This window comes from Mesoplodon bidens (assembly GCF_964165515.1).
Source record: "Mesoplodon bidens genome assembly, chromosome: 11".
NCBI lineage: Eukaryota > Metazoa > Chordata > Mammalia > Artiodactyla > Ziphiidae > Mesoplodon > Mesoplodon bidens.
The window spans coordinates 16,684,345-16,697,222 of record NC_138167.1 but is presented as its reverse complement, the minus strand read 5'-3'; the positions used below and the strand labels follow the sequence as shown (position 1 = coordinate 16,697,222).

The 12,878-nt window shown below is 39.8% G+C and overlaps 1 protein-coding gene across 1 annotated transcript; it reads left to right on the top strand.

The window, feature by feature from the left end:
* The first annotated feature begins 4,288 nt into the window (after positions 1–4,288).
* KCNJ8 (potassium inwardly rectifying channel subfamily J member 8) lies at positions 4,289–11,989 on the top strand. Its single transcript, XM_081249505.1, has 3 exons — positions 4,289–4,685; positions 5,496–5,936; positions 10,919–11,989. The coding sequence occupies exons 2-3, from the start codon at positions 5,563–5,565 to the stop codon at positions 11,817–11,819; spliced, it is 1,275 nt and encodes a 424-aa protein (XP_081105631.1). The 5' UTR covers positions 4,289–4,685; positions 5,496–5,562; the 3' UTR covers positions 11,820–11,989.
* The last annotated feature ends 889 nt before the right edge of the window (positions 11,990–12,878 follow it).

Below are 12,878 nucleotides of genomic sequence, written 5' to 3'. Positions count from 1 at the left end.
GAAGAATTATATTGTCATTCCCATTTCATGATAACTCCAAAAAAGTGAGTTTATAACATGCTGTTTTGATTACTAGTTTATGTAACAGTTTTATTAAGCTGATTCCAAAGCAATATGTTCCAAAGTGGTTTATATGAGGACACTAATAAAGCAGCATACCAAGCAAATAGACCAACTGTTATTTGGGCTGCTAACATGAATCGTTTCCATTGTCATTTTGAAGACTCTCCAAATTCTTAAGTCTAATACAGCTCAGGAAAACCAAGAGCTCTAAATTCACAAGTCACGTCAAAGGCAAAGTCATCAAATGCTAGGACTTCACCCTTTAGTCTCAAGAGTACTTTCAAGGATTTCACTGATTTGTATTTGGTAATCAAAGCAGCAGACAGACAGGAAAATCATCAGTTTTTCTCCACTTCTTTGAAGGCACCTGACAAACTTCTTTTCTTAGGAAAGTGAGAAATGCAGAAACTTCTTTATCTGCAAATGAAATGCACATAGGGTCTAAAAGGAATCTAACAGATATTTACTTATAAGTGAATAGATATCCTTGAATTGCTTTCCAATTACTGCATAAATTTCTCCAGGATGTAACATGAGCAGACAGATTCTTACAGGATTCCTGAAAAGTCAAGAAAATCATAAAATTTAAGGTTAGTTCTGTTCTAAACTCATTATAGGTCTTCTCTAGGAGTAATGCACAAATTAGTCTTCACTCTTGAAAGAGCAGTTAGGAGATTATAGAACAGTTAAGAAAACCTTAAGTGGATGACAACAAAATAGTGATTAAATAAGTAGACCAATAAAATAGGCCTGAAGCAGTAGATGCGTTCTTGAAAAATGGATTTCCTTCACAAATTTCTCAGAGGTAAATTTAAATGTTTATTATTTGGCCCATAATATGAAAAGAGGACGATCAAAGGGGGAAGAACTAAAGATCAATTAATAATATATATTGAGCAGCTACTGTGTGTCCAGAAAGAGGTCTGAGGATACAGATATGTCTCCATTAGGCTCAAAAGTTGTCAAGAGAAACATAACTAGCAAATGCCAAGTTTAGACAAGTTTAATATTTAAACAAGTTTAAGTACTGGGGACCTGGAGTGGTTAGGAGAGTTGCTGAGGAAGGAAGGAGTGGATAGTTTGAAGGGAGGAGAAAGAAAAGGTCAAGAGAGAAGGGAGAGGTGATGAGTAATGAAATCTTTGCAGACAGATATGGCCCTAGACTTCAAGGAGATCTCCAAGCTTCAGATTACCTGCGTGGGCTGTGAGAAATGGCTGCAAACACATAAAGGGAGGAAAGACAAGAGGTAGAGTAAGTGCAAGAAAGAGAGAAACACCATGTTGAGAGCACTATTCCTTCTTTCTTTCATTTGACAAGTATTTGTTGAGTACCCACTTCTAGGAGCTAGGAACAATTCCAGACATTAGTATTAACAACAAGCTATGTGCCCTCATGCAGCTTCCATTCAGTGCAGAAAAACTAGTTAAAGGAAAAAGACATAAAGAGTTGGTTTTTAAAAATGTCAGGAAGGGAATGAAAAGAGAAAAGAAAAAGAAAGTCTGTAACTATTTTTTTTCCTTTTTTTTTCTTTGCGGCACGTGGGCCTTTCACTGCTGTGGCCTCTCCTGTTGCGGAGCACAGGCTCCGGACGCGCAGGCTCAGCGGCCCAGCCGCTCCGCCGCATGTGGGATCCTCCCGGACCGGGGCACGAACCCGTGTCCCCTGCATCGTCAGGCGGACTCCCAACCACTGCGCCACCAGGGAAGCCCCAGTCTGTAATATTTTTACAGTACACATTCTCCATCTTTTTTCCAAATGGCTGCTATTCGTTTTCTAGGCATATTATTGCCAAAAATTTACTTATTAACTTCTTAAAATTAACTTTCGTTATGTGCATTCTTAGTGCCCTTACTTTGAATTAATCAGTTTAAAGCATTAACTACTAAAAAGTAGGGTATAGAGTTTGGCACTTCAAAACAATTCAAAACTTGACTTGAAACTGCATATGTGGAAGAATATATCTCACTAGAAAAAAACTGAATCCTAAATATGTGTTATAGCAAAAGACCAGAATTTTCATAGGATTCCGACATGGATTTATTTGTTGCCAACCTTCTCATAATTCTCCTCAATGCTTCACCTCTTCTTATTCAATTTTCCTACTATTTCTCTGTCATCACAGTAAATGTCACAGTCGCCTGTGACTTTACCCTCTCCCAATACTGACTTTGTAGCATTCCTTTTGCATACATTTGTATACTGTCCACTGACATTGCTTATTAGCCCCAGACCTCATTCCTTCTCTGATACACACAATAGTTTCCAGGGTCCCCTTCTGCCAATCACAGAAGTTTGGAGCCTGAAGGGACTCGACTTAGCAATGCACCTTCAAAGCCATCTTGGCCTCTTTTTCCTGGTCAGTCCTCTTAAAGCAGGCACTTGCGGTGTTCTCTAATCAACATCCTTCCATGGCTTACCACTACCTCCTAAAGACAGTCCAGACTCCCTTTTTTGAGCATTTAAGGCTGTCTATGTATTTTTTTTTTTCTGAGGCACCAACATGGCTGTCAACCTTACCCTTCCCATTCATTGACTCAAAAGTATTCTTCAAGCCACTCTGTAATTGAAGCTGTGCTAGAGGCTTAAGATACAGTCACAGTTCTGCCCTCTAGAGCCCTCAGTTTCATGGGTTGTGGGGAAGGAGGAAGGGGATGGGACAAGTACATGAATAACCCATTATGTGTTCAGAGAGGTGGTGACAAAGTCTGCTCAGGGAGCACTGGACTCAAGCATCCAATCCTGCTCTTTTGCTGACCTTGTTTCATCAGTGCTGATTAAATTAGTTTGTTACTAAAACATGGCCCGCTCTTGTCAATCCCCTCATGATCTTCCTTCTCAGTAGGAAGAAGGTCTTTTCTCTGCTCTTCTCTAAACCCAAATACATCTGGTCTTTCAAAGACTGGATCAGATGCCCAATAATCCATGTAGATTTCTTTCCTTAGTCTTCTAGTCTTAATATGTCTTGTTTAGTTCTATTTCCATTCTCATTCTAATCACATCCTTGCTTCTATTAGAGTTTATTATCAAATCCATGTCTCTTACTACAGCTGTCTACCTCTTAAGAACAGCAACTATGATATATATATATATATATATATATATATATATCCCTTCCTCAAATAGGTGTTCGATGAATATTCCCCCAGCTAAAATAATAGGGAATAAATCATACACCAAACAATTCTAAAATGGAATGATGAGGGGATTAACTGTACAATGTGATCCCCACACACTTGTAGTAATACTGCCACATAAATTACTGTAAAAATTCACAACAGTAGAGGAGAGAGCTACCACTAACAGACGAGGATCCCCAGGCTCAAATTGAAGGGGTTAAGCAGCTCTATCTGCAAGGGGGAAAAATGATTCTTCATTTGCCTTCATCAAAGGCTAATTTTAGGTCTCTTGGTAATTAAATGAACACATTGTTTATGCTCCATATGCTTTCTGTCCTAAGTCTTGGAAAATACATGAAATTTCCAAGAATTAAAGTTTCCATTAACACAAGTGCCAAATCAGGAGGCCTGACCTGTGGGAGAAAGCACATTTGTCTTTGCTGGCTCCTTTTCAAAAAGCTACAGAAAGATATTTACTGTATAACTTTCTTGTGCGCAATTGCTCTGTTTTATCATTGAGGCCATCTAGACAAGACCGAGAAGCTGCCACATTTCAGAAAGCCACCAATTACTGAAGAATGACGGTTTGAGTTCTGAAGTGTTTACTGCAGTCCCTGTTCGGGGTAAAATTTTTTTATTGGAAGAGACTTCGAGCGGTTTTCTTCTTCCACTTTTTTTTTTTTGGTCGTAGTTGTGTGTTTGTGTGTGTATTTAATTCCCTGAGAACCAGTTTTGGCTGGTGAAGAAATATGTCAATACGAAGTGGGTTTCAGAACACTTCTTCCACTTATCACCCCTACTAGATGGAAATTTAATGTAAATCAGTATGTGTGCACGCAGCCTGGATGCGTCAGAAGACTATTTTCTGATCTCTATATCTGGTTTTATATAACCTGAAGTAGCACAGTTATCTACCCAGGTTTAAAAAAAAAAAAAATCTCTTTACGTCAGTGAACTCCCCGGAGCTGGGAGCCTTTTAAAGACATGCGTGTCACGCTGGCTGCAGGGGGTCGCAGCTACTGGGAAAAGGGCTGGTTCTACAGGCCCCGCCCTCCACCCCCCGTCGCCCCTCCCTCTTGCGGGCTCCCTACCTCCCCGGGACTCGCCTCTCCCCCACCCCCTCCCTCCCTCATCTCTGCAATTTCGGCCTCAGAGGTCTCGCGCGCGTCAAAGCCCGAAGTGGGAGGCTGATTTGTGGAGCATCACGCCCCAGCTCCTCTCCCCAAGCCTCTCCTCCGCCGTCGGCAGCGGCCAAGGGATAGAGCCGAGCAGGGGGAGGGGAAGAGCGACACCCATCCCCCTTCCTCCAGCCCTCCCCGCGTTCAGATTCAACTGCACCTTTTATTATTTTAACTCTTCTCCCTAGGACGCGCGGCCCCCGGATCTGTCCCTTCGGCAGTCGCGGTCCCCGCTCCCTCGCCCGGAGATGGGACAGCGAGGGACCCGCCCGCGGTCGGCCGGCGTGTGCGGGGAGGTGCGGCCGCGGCTCTCGCTCGCCAGAGTCTGTAAGTTTCAACGCTCCTCTAAGCGGAGGGGAGGGGGAGGCTGAATGCGTCCCCGCAAACGATTGAAAATGCAGAACACGGGCGAGGTTGACAGCGTCGGATGGAATTTCGGGGCACACACTTTTAATTGACTCTATCCGTAGCCCGCAGGCTATTATCCGGGGTTTTTCCTGCAACTTGTATGTTTGATCCCTTCGTCGTCAAGAAGTTTTCAAGCTATTACATTATGAGTTCCAGTGGGATTAAAAAAAAAATGCAACTCACACTTCTTCCAAATTTAAAATACCTCTACGTAATTTTCAGGTTACATAGCACATTGCTTATTATTATTTTGTCGAATTACAAGACATTTATACTGCGCAGGAGCTCACGGCCTTTGCCTATTTCTTAAAATAACAGAAAGAGAATTTCCCCTCTTTACTTTTAATGTTGCTACATCATGTGAATAGTTTAGTAAATAGATCCTTAATTTTCCTCATAGACGTCGCGTGCTGGTATCCTTGCACTAATCTACAGACGTGGGTAATTTCAGAATTATCACTGAGGCTGCTGTTTACAGGAAGGCTCTTGGTTTTGTTTAACTAAGGCTGTGCTCTTATGTGTTCAAAACGATAAGGAATATTAAAACAGTTCTGGTTCAGATCAAGTAATTTTTCCGGGATCCAAGGACTCAAGCACTAACTAGGCTCGTGTTTAGATTAATAAGCTTTGCACGTCACCTGGAATGTATAGACACACCCCTACATGCAAGGACTGAAGAGGTGAGGAAAATAGGGGGAAACGTTTTTAATCTTCGTTTCCCTCCTGCAGGACGGGTCTCGAGGGGAGGAGAGGCAGGTCGGAGACAGGTGCATAGGCTGGCTATGGTGACGGGACGATGTTGGCCAGAAAGAGCATCATCCCCGAGGAGTATGTGCTGGCGCGCATCGCCGCGGAGAACTTGCGCAAACCGCGCATCAGGGACCGCCTGCCCAAGGCCCGCTTCATCGCCAAGAGCGGGGCCTGCAACCTGGCGCACAAGAACATTCGGGAGCAAGGACGCTTCCTCCAGGACATCTTCACTACCTTGGTGGACCTGAAATGGCGCCACACCCTGGTCATCTTTACCATGTCGTTCCTCTGCAGCTGGCTGCTCTTCGCCATCATGTGGTGGCTGGTGGCCTTTGCCCACGGGGACATCTATGCTTACATGGAGAAAAGTGGGATGGAGAAAAGTGGCTTGGAGTCCACCGTGTGTGTGACTAATGTCAGGTAAGAATGCAGCGGGATGAGGCAGGGGTGGAAAACAGTACAGAAAAAAAGATGCAACTGTCCTTTCTCTCTTCACTGTTATTTTGTTTCAAGTGAACTAAAGAGTTTGTTTCAGTACCTTCAGAAGCAAAAAAAGTAAAAATATAACAAAAGCAACAACAACAAAACCAATCCAATGTATTAAAAATCTTTTCAGAGGCAGCTTTATGGATGACGAGTCTTTGAAAATGTAGCACTTCAATCCTTTGAGCTGGCCTTGAAAATATTATACCAGTTATTTAAAAATGGTTGTGGTTCAAAGGATTCCACAGAGCGCCTTCCTCAAAAAAAACCACATACTGAGTTTTCAGTCTGAAAAAGCTGCTGTCCATAGTTCCAGTATCCACAAGGCAATATCCCTGATCAAAAAAAATATTGTGCAAATGCTAGTAATGTTTTTCCACAACTTCTCTTACCAGTGACATTTTCAGAAATAATTAGAAAAATGGGAAAACACTGGTAAGAGGTGTTCTAGATAAAAAAAATTTTTTTTAATCCACCAGAAATGAAGTAAACATAAGCCCTTCTTTATCAAGATTATCTTAAATAGCTGATTGCTTGCATTGAATTCCAAAATTAGAAGTTATGCTAAGATTCAGAACTAGAAAAAAATTATTTTTAATGGAGATTGGTCCAAATTTTTAATGGAAGAGATTATGTAGAAGTGACTTAGTGTTGTTTTCTCTAAAAGTTTTAGTAGGATAGGAAGACAGCTCTTAGATTGCCCTAATTTTGCTTTTTTCTCTTATATCGTAAATATTTCAAAGATAAGTAAAGTGAATTTGATTTCAGTGATTCTCCTCTCATAGTTTCACATGGCCTAAGAACATTTACTTGGAGTGATTTGTCTCTTGTTTTGTTGGAAGATGGAAATAGGTAATATCAATTGCAAAAATATGCACTCTGCAGCGAAACATTAGTAGTTATACTAGCAACTTTTCCAGGACCTTTTCTCAATAATATTCCAAATTCACATAATTCATAAAGCAAAGCAACTGAGCAAGCACGATTCTTCCAGGAAACTGTAAAGAATAAGACCTTTGATAACCCTGAAAAGAAGCAGAAACTCAGACTGTAAACTTGTCCATCCTTCCATTCCCTGAATAGTTGCAATGCCAGATTATCAAGGGAGGTTGCGGTATTTGTTGTAGAGATCACATGCCACAGATTTCAGCTCAGATTCTGAGGAGAAAAACAAATTGAATAGATCCATTGCCTTTACCATCGAGTTAGATATTGTTTTCTCGTCTTAAACTTGCCACAAACTTTTGTCTCAAAGAAAATATAGGTGAAGAATGTAGGTGATCATCAGTACACCAAATATAAAGGAACAAAATACTGTGTTTAACAGGTATATGTAGGTCAGATATCATTATCTATAATATTTCTCTTTAAGAAATTTATTGGCACTGATGTTGGTGAATCATTTTCCTATCAAGGTACATTTTTAATAAACATGAAGTAGATACACATAAAAAGAGATAAAAGAAACAGAAATGATAAACCTCAGAAAAATAAAGGACAGATTTTATTCACAAGACAAATATATTGGCTTTTCCTGTGGGAAAAAAGTCATTAAGCAATTTATTAAAGATATGTCATCAAAAGTGAGATATTTTCAATGATTTTGTAAAAGAACTTGACAGAGTGCATTGGTTATTAAAAGCTGTTTTACTGCTAGCTGTTATTGTTCAACAAGAGGTGTTCTGAGGCATGTTTATCCCCCTGATGGATTCCTGCTGGTTTGAACATTCAATTCACTATGAGAAATGGCATCGCAGATACAAGGAGACACACTTGAATTTATCAGTATGACAGTTTTAGCATTTTATTTATTTATTTTTCATTAGGTGATTCTCTAAAGCATATTTCTTTTTTAAAATTTTTTTATTAAAATATAGTTGATTTAATCTTAGCATTTTAAATTGCGCTTCTTACCTAAAAAAATATTATTGGACATCTTGTAAGGTTAAAATCTTACTGGTTTTATGTTAACATTGTGGTACTATTTATACTTCAATGCAACATACAATTTAATCTTAACCAACCGTACATAATACTTTTTCACCAAAAAAAAAAAAAAAAAAAATTGAAACAGAAAAATCTCTATTCTCTCCCAAAGGGGATTTAAAGGATGATTAATAATATGTCTAATTCTTTGCATTTCCTTTCCTTTCCTTTCCTAAGTTCAGTGTCTCACCTTGTCATCAGAACCGAAAACAACTGATTATAATGAATATTCTCCAGTGTATCCAAATAACATTTAACATTCTCCTTCCAGGCTGGCTCACTTTCCCTTTCATGTGGATGACTTTCTAACATGAGTCAGAAAATAAACCAACATATTTCCTCTTCTAATTCAGCCTCACTCCCTCTGTAGAAGAACAAATGAGCAGTTAAACACTTTCATCTCTTGAGGTTGTTTAGCATGACAGGTGTTCATAAAAGGCTGGGTCCTGCACAGTATAATGTTTGGAAGTAAGATCTTTCATAAAATAAACAACATACACAATATGGCACATGAATGATATCTTAAGCCGTTAAAATGAAACATCTGAGCATATTCATCATTACGCTGCTACCTGAAGCATGTATAATTAGACATCAGTGCTGTATCTGTGCCCCTTCACTGCAGTCTTTCCTTATTCTTTGCCATGTTTTTGGATCATTCAGTATTAGCTCATGTGTAGCTAGTGCAAAAAGCAATCATTGCTTTTCATGAATCGTTTTAGCAACAAAAGGGGTAAGAAAGGCAATTTTCACACTCCATTTAAAAGTTAATTAAAAGAATCAACTATGTTTCAATTAAAAAAATAAAAAATAAAAATCCCTGATTATGAACCTGAATAGAAAAAAATCACCTGCTTGTGCTTGCCTACCATTCACGGTGCCCTGACAAAGAGCAGTACTTAACTTAGTATTCAAATATTTAATATTTGGTCTCTCATTGTGTGTGGCATTAATACACAGCTAATACTTTGACAGATGGTCTCGCCTATAAAATTAGAAAAGTTTGAAGTTGGGGTATAGGGCAAACACAAGACTATGACTGTTTCTATTAAGAAACCACAGCAGTGTAGGATATGTAGTTAAATGAATAATTTCAGTGATAAGAATAACCAAATGTGGTGCTTCTCAATCAGGGGAGATAAAACAGAATTATCTGCAAACTTTTCAAAAGTTTTATCCAGGTCCACCCTAAACTACCAAATCAGGGTTTACACTGAGATAAGGAAGAGAGTGCAGTTTGAAAAAGCTCCCCAAGAAAACCCTGACACTTGTTGGCCCCTTCTCTGTGCTTCTTTCAGAGACTAGGCCAGAATTAAGAAAATTCATGTTCTTATTAATTATGTAATCTTGACACAGTCACTTATCTATCTCTACCTCAAATCCTTCCTTTAATAACTTCAGTATTCTCTAGATCTCTTAGAGGATAAAATGAGACAATCAGTAAGAAAACATGTTTCATTCCAAATGGCACAACATGGTTTTTTTCAATTAAAAATACTAGTATTTTTGAATGATGTGCTTTGTACCACTCTTTAGCACTGTGCTTTCTCTTATAAGGTACACAATCAGTGTTTGTTAGGGAGTACAACTTTAAAGGTTGTAAATAATAAAAAGTTCACGTATTACTCAGTACTTCCCATATGACTCAAGTCACTTAAACACAGACAGGCAATAAATAATAGACATCAACCTGGAAGAAAATTTCTCAAAGTAAAATAAGCCTATAAATATAAATGTCTAGGTATTATTTTAATGTTTTCACATAAACAGGCCAATCATTACATGATTTGAAAACATTAATAGAAGTGTATCCCAGAAACCTGGAGGTAGATGCATGTAGAGAGAGAGAGAGAGGGAGAGAATGAACAAGTGCTTGTGTTTAGAACTGGACATTTGATACATTAAGTTGGAGAGCCTTTCTAAAAGCCTTTAACAGCCTTTGGACCTGGGACTTCCCTGGTGGCGCAGTGGTTAAGAATCTGCCTGCCAGTGCAGGGGACATGGGTTTGACCCCTGGTCCGGAAAGATGCCACATGCCATGGAGCAACTGAGCCCATGCACCACAACTACTGAGCCTGCGCTCTAAAGCCCATGCTCTGCAACAAGAGAAGCCACCATGATGAGAAACCCACGCACTGCAGCAAAGAGTAGCCCCTGCTCACCGCAGCTAGAGAAAGCCCGCGTGCAGCAATGAAGACCCAATGCAGCCAAAGATAATAAATAAATAAATATTTTTTAAAAAATAGCCTTTGGACATCAACAAGTGAATGGATAAAGAAGATGTGGTGTGTATATATCTATATCTTTATCTATATCTAGATAGATATATACACACAATGGAATATTACTCGGCCATAAAAAGAATGAAATAATGGCATTTGCAGCAACATGGATGGACCTACAGATTATCATACTAAATGAAGTAAATCAGACAGAGAAAGACAAATATCACGTGATATCCCTTATATGTGGAATCTTAAAAAATGATAGAAATGAACTTATTTACAAAACAGAAATAGAGTCACAGACATAGGAAACAAACTTATGGTTACCAAAGGGGAAAGGGTGAGGGAGGGATAAATAAGGAGTTTGGGATTAACGTATACACACTACTATATATAAAATGGATAACCAAAAAGGACCTACTGTATAGCCCAGGGAACTCTACTCAATATCTTATAATAACCTGTAATGGAAAGAATCTGAAAAAGAATATGTGTGTGTGTGTGTGTGTGTGTGTATACACATATATATATACTTCACTTTGCTGTACACCTGAAACAACTAACATGACATTGTAAAGCAACTATACTTTAATAAATTTTTTTTTAAATAGCCTTTGGAGGAAGAAAACGTAAAATTCAACTTAGCCTGTTATTTCGTGATTCATAATCTGATCCAATGGCATTGTTTTCTGGTCTCATTTCTTACAGGTCTTTCACCTCTGCTTTCCTCTTCTCCATTGAAGTTCAAGTGACAATTGGGTTTGGCGGGAGAATGATGACAGAGGAATGCCCTCTGGCCATCACAGTCCTGATTCTCCAGAACATTGTGGGTTTGATCATCAATGCAGTCATGTTGGGCTGCATATTCATGAAAACAGCCCAGGCTCACAGAAGGGCGGAAACCTTGATTTTCAGCCGCCATGCGGTGATCGCAGTCCGAAATGGCAAACTGTGTTTCATGTTCCGCGTGGGCGACCTAAGGAAAAGCATGATCATTAGTGCATCAGTGCGCATCCAGGTGGTCAAGAAAACCACGACACCCGAAGGGGAGGTGGTGCCTATTCACCAACTAGACATTCCCGTTGATAACCCCCTTGAGAGTAATAACATTTTTCTGGTGGCCCCTTTGATCATCTGCCACGTGATTGACAAGCGCAGCCCCTTGTATGATATCTCCGCCACCGACCTTGCCAACCAAGACCTGGAGGTCATCGTGATTCTGGAAGGAGTGGTCGAAACTACTGGCATTACCACCCAAGCGAGAACCTCCTACATCGCTGAGGAGATCCAATGGGGCCATCGCTTCGTGTCCATCGTAACCGAGGAGGAAGGCGTGTATTCCGTGGATTACTCCAAATTTGGCAACACCGTGAAAGTAGCGGCTCCGAGGTGCAGCGCCCGAGAGCTGGACGAAAAGCCTTCCATTCTTATCCAGACCCTCCAGAAGAGTGAACTGTCCCACCAGAATTCTCTGAGGAAGCGCAATTCCATGAGAAGAAACAATTCCATGAGGAGGAATAATTCCATCCGCCGGAACAATTCATCCCTCATGGTGCCCAAGGTGCAATTTATGACTCCAGAAGGAAATCAGAACACGTCGGAATCCTGACAACAACAGAACCCCCAGAAAGTCTTTGATAAGATGTTGAAGAGTTTCTACAGGGCACAGACTGAAACAGAGCTGGAACACAATAATTTGTCCTTCTTTATCTTAATGCACTAAATGATATGCCTATTCCAACAGCAGCACTTTCTGTGTCAATAAACAGTAACACACAAGGTGGAGGGTTCTTGGCTCACTTGTTTCATCCATGCGGTATTCGCGGAGATAGCCTTAAGTTATGTAGGGGAAATGCTCTCATTTCTCTCAATTTGAAACCCAAGAATTACATTAATAGTAATAGACCTTGAATATGAAAGTGGACCAAGGAACGATGCTTTATGAAATACTTAGCGGGTGACACCACAGTTGTCTCTGTTTCTATTGTTCACTCTTGAAATGTGATAGAATGGGCAGGGGGCCCCAAAATTGTGTTTTTCCTTTCTCTCTCTCTCTCTCTCTCTCTCTCTCTCTTTCTCTCTCTCTCTCTCTCTTTGATTTTTTTTTAACTGCACCAGGTAAGAAGCCTGAGACAAAAACTGCTTAGTTTTGTTTCGTTCTGTTGTTTATTTTTAAATATTGAATTTTATTTTTTCTCAAATTGTATAGTGTAAGCATAACTAGTATTAGGAAAATTACACTAAAATTTTAAACAGGGACATCTGTGAAATTGGAAAACAACAACAACTGAGTTCAATTCTAGCATGTTTCCACGTGAACATAATTGAATCTAACTAGAAATCAAAATTCCTATTCCATTAAGTCAACTATTGTAGTATAAGGCTCAAAGTTTCAAAGCTATAAATCACCCCACAATATGATTGATGAAGCAAAGTTCCTGTTAACTTCTCATTCAGAGCCTTGAAAGCATGAATAGACACTTGCAAATCTATTTTTGGATTTCCCACAGAAAAACTGCTTAGTTCTGCATTTTCCCCGATGCTCAGCCAGGTGTCTGCAGTCCTGCTGGGGCTCCCAGCTGCTTAAAGACAAGCCATAGGAGGTACCAACCGACTAAGAACAACTCACAGAAGAAACATTTAACCTGAAAAGTTTTACCCATTTCCC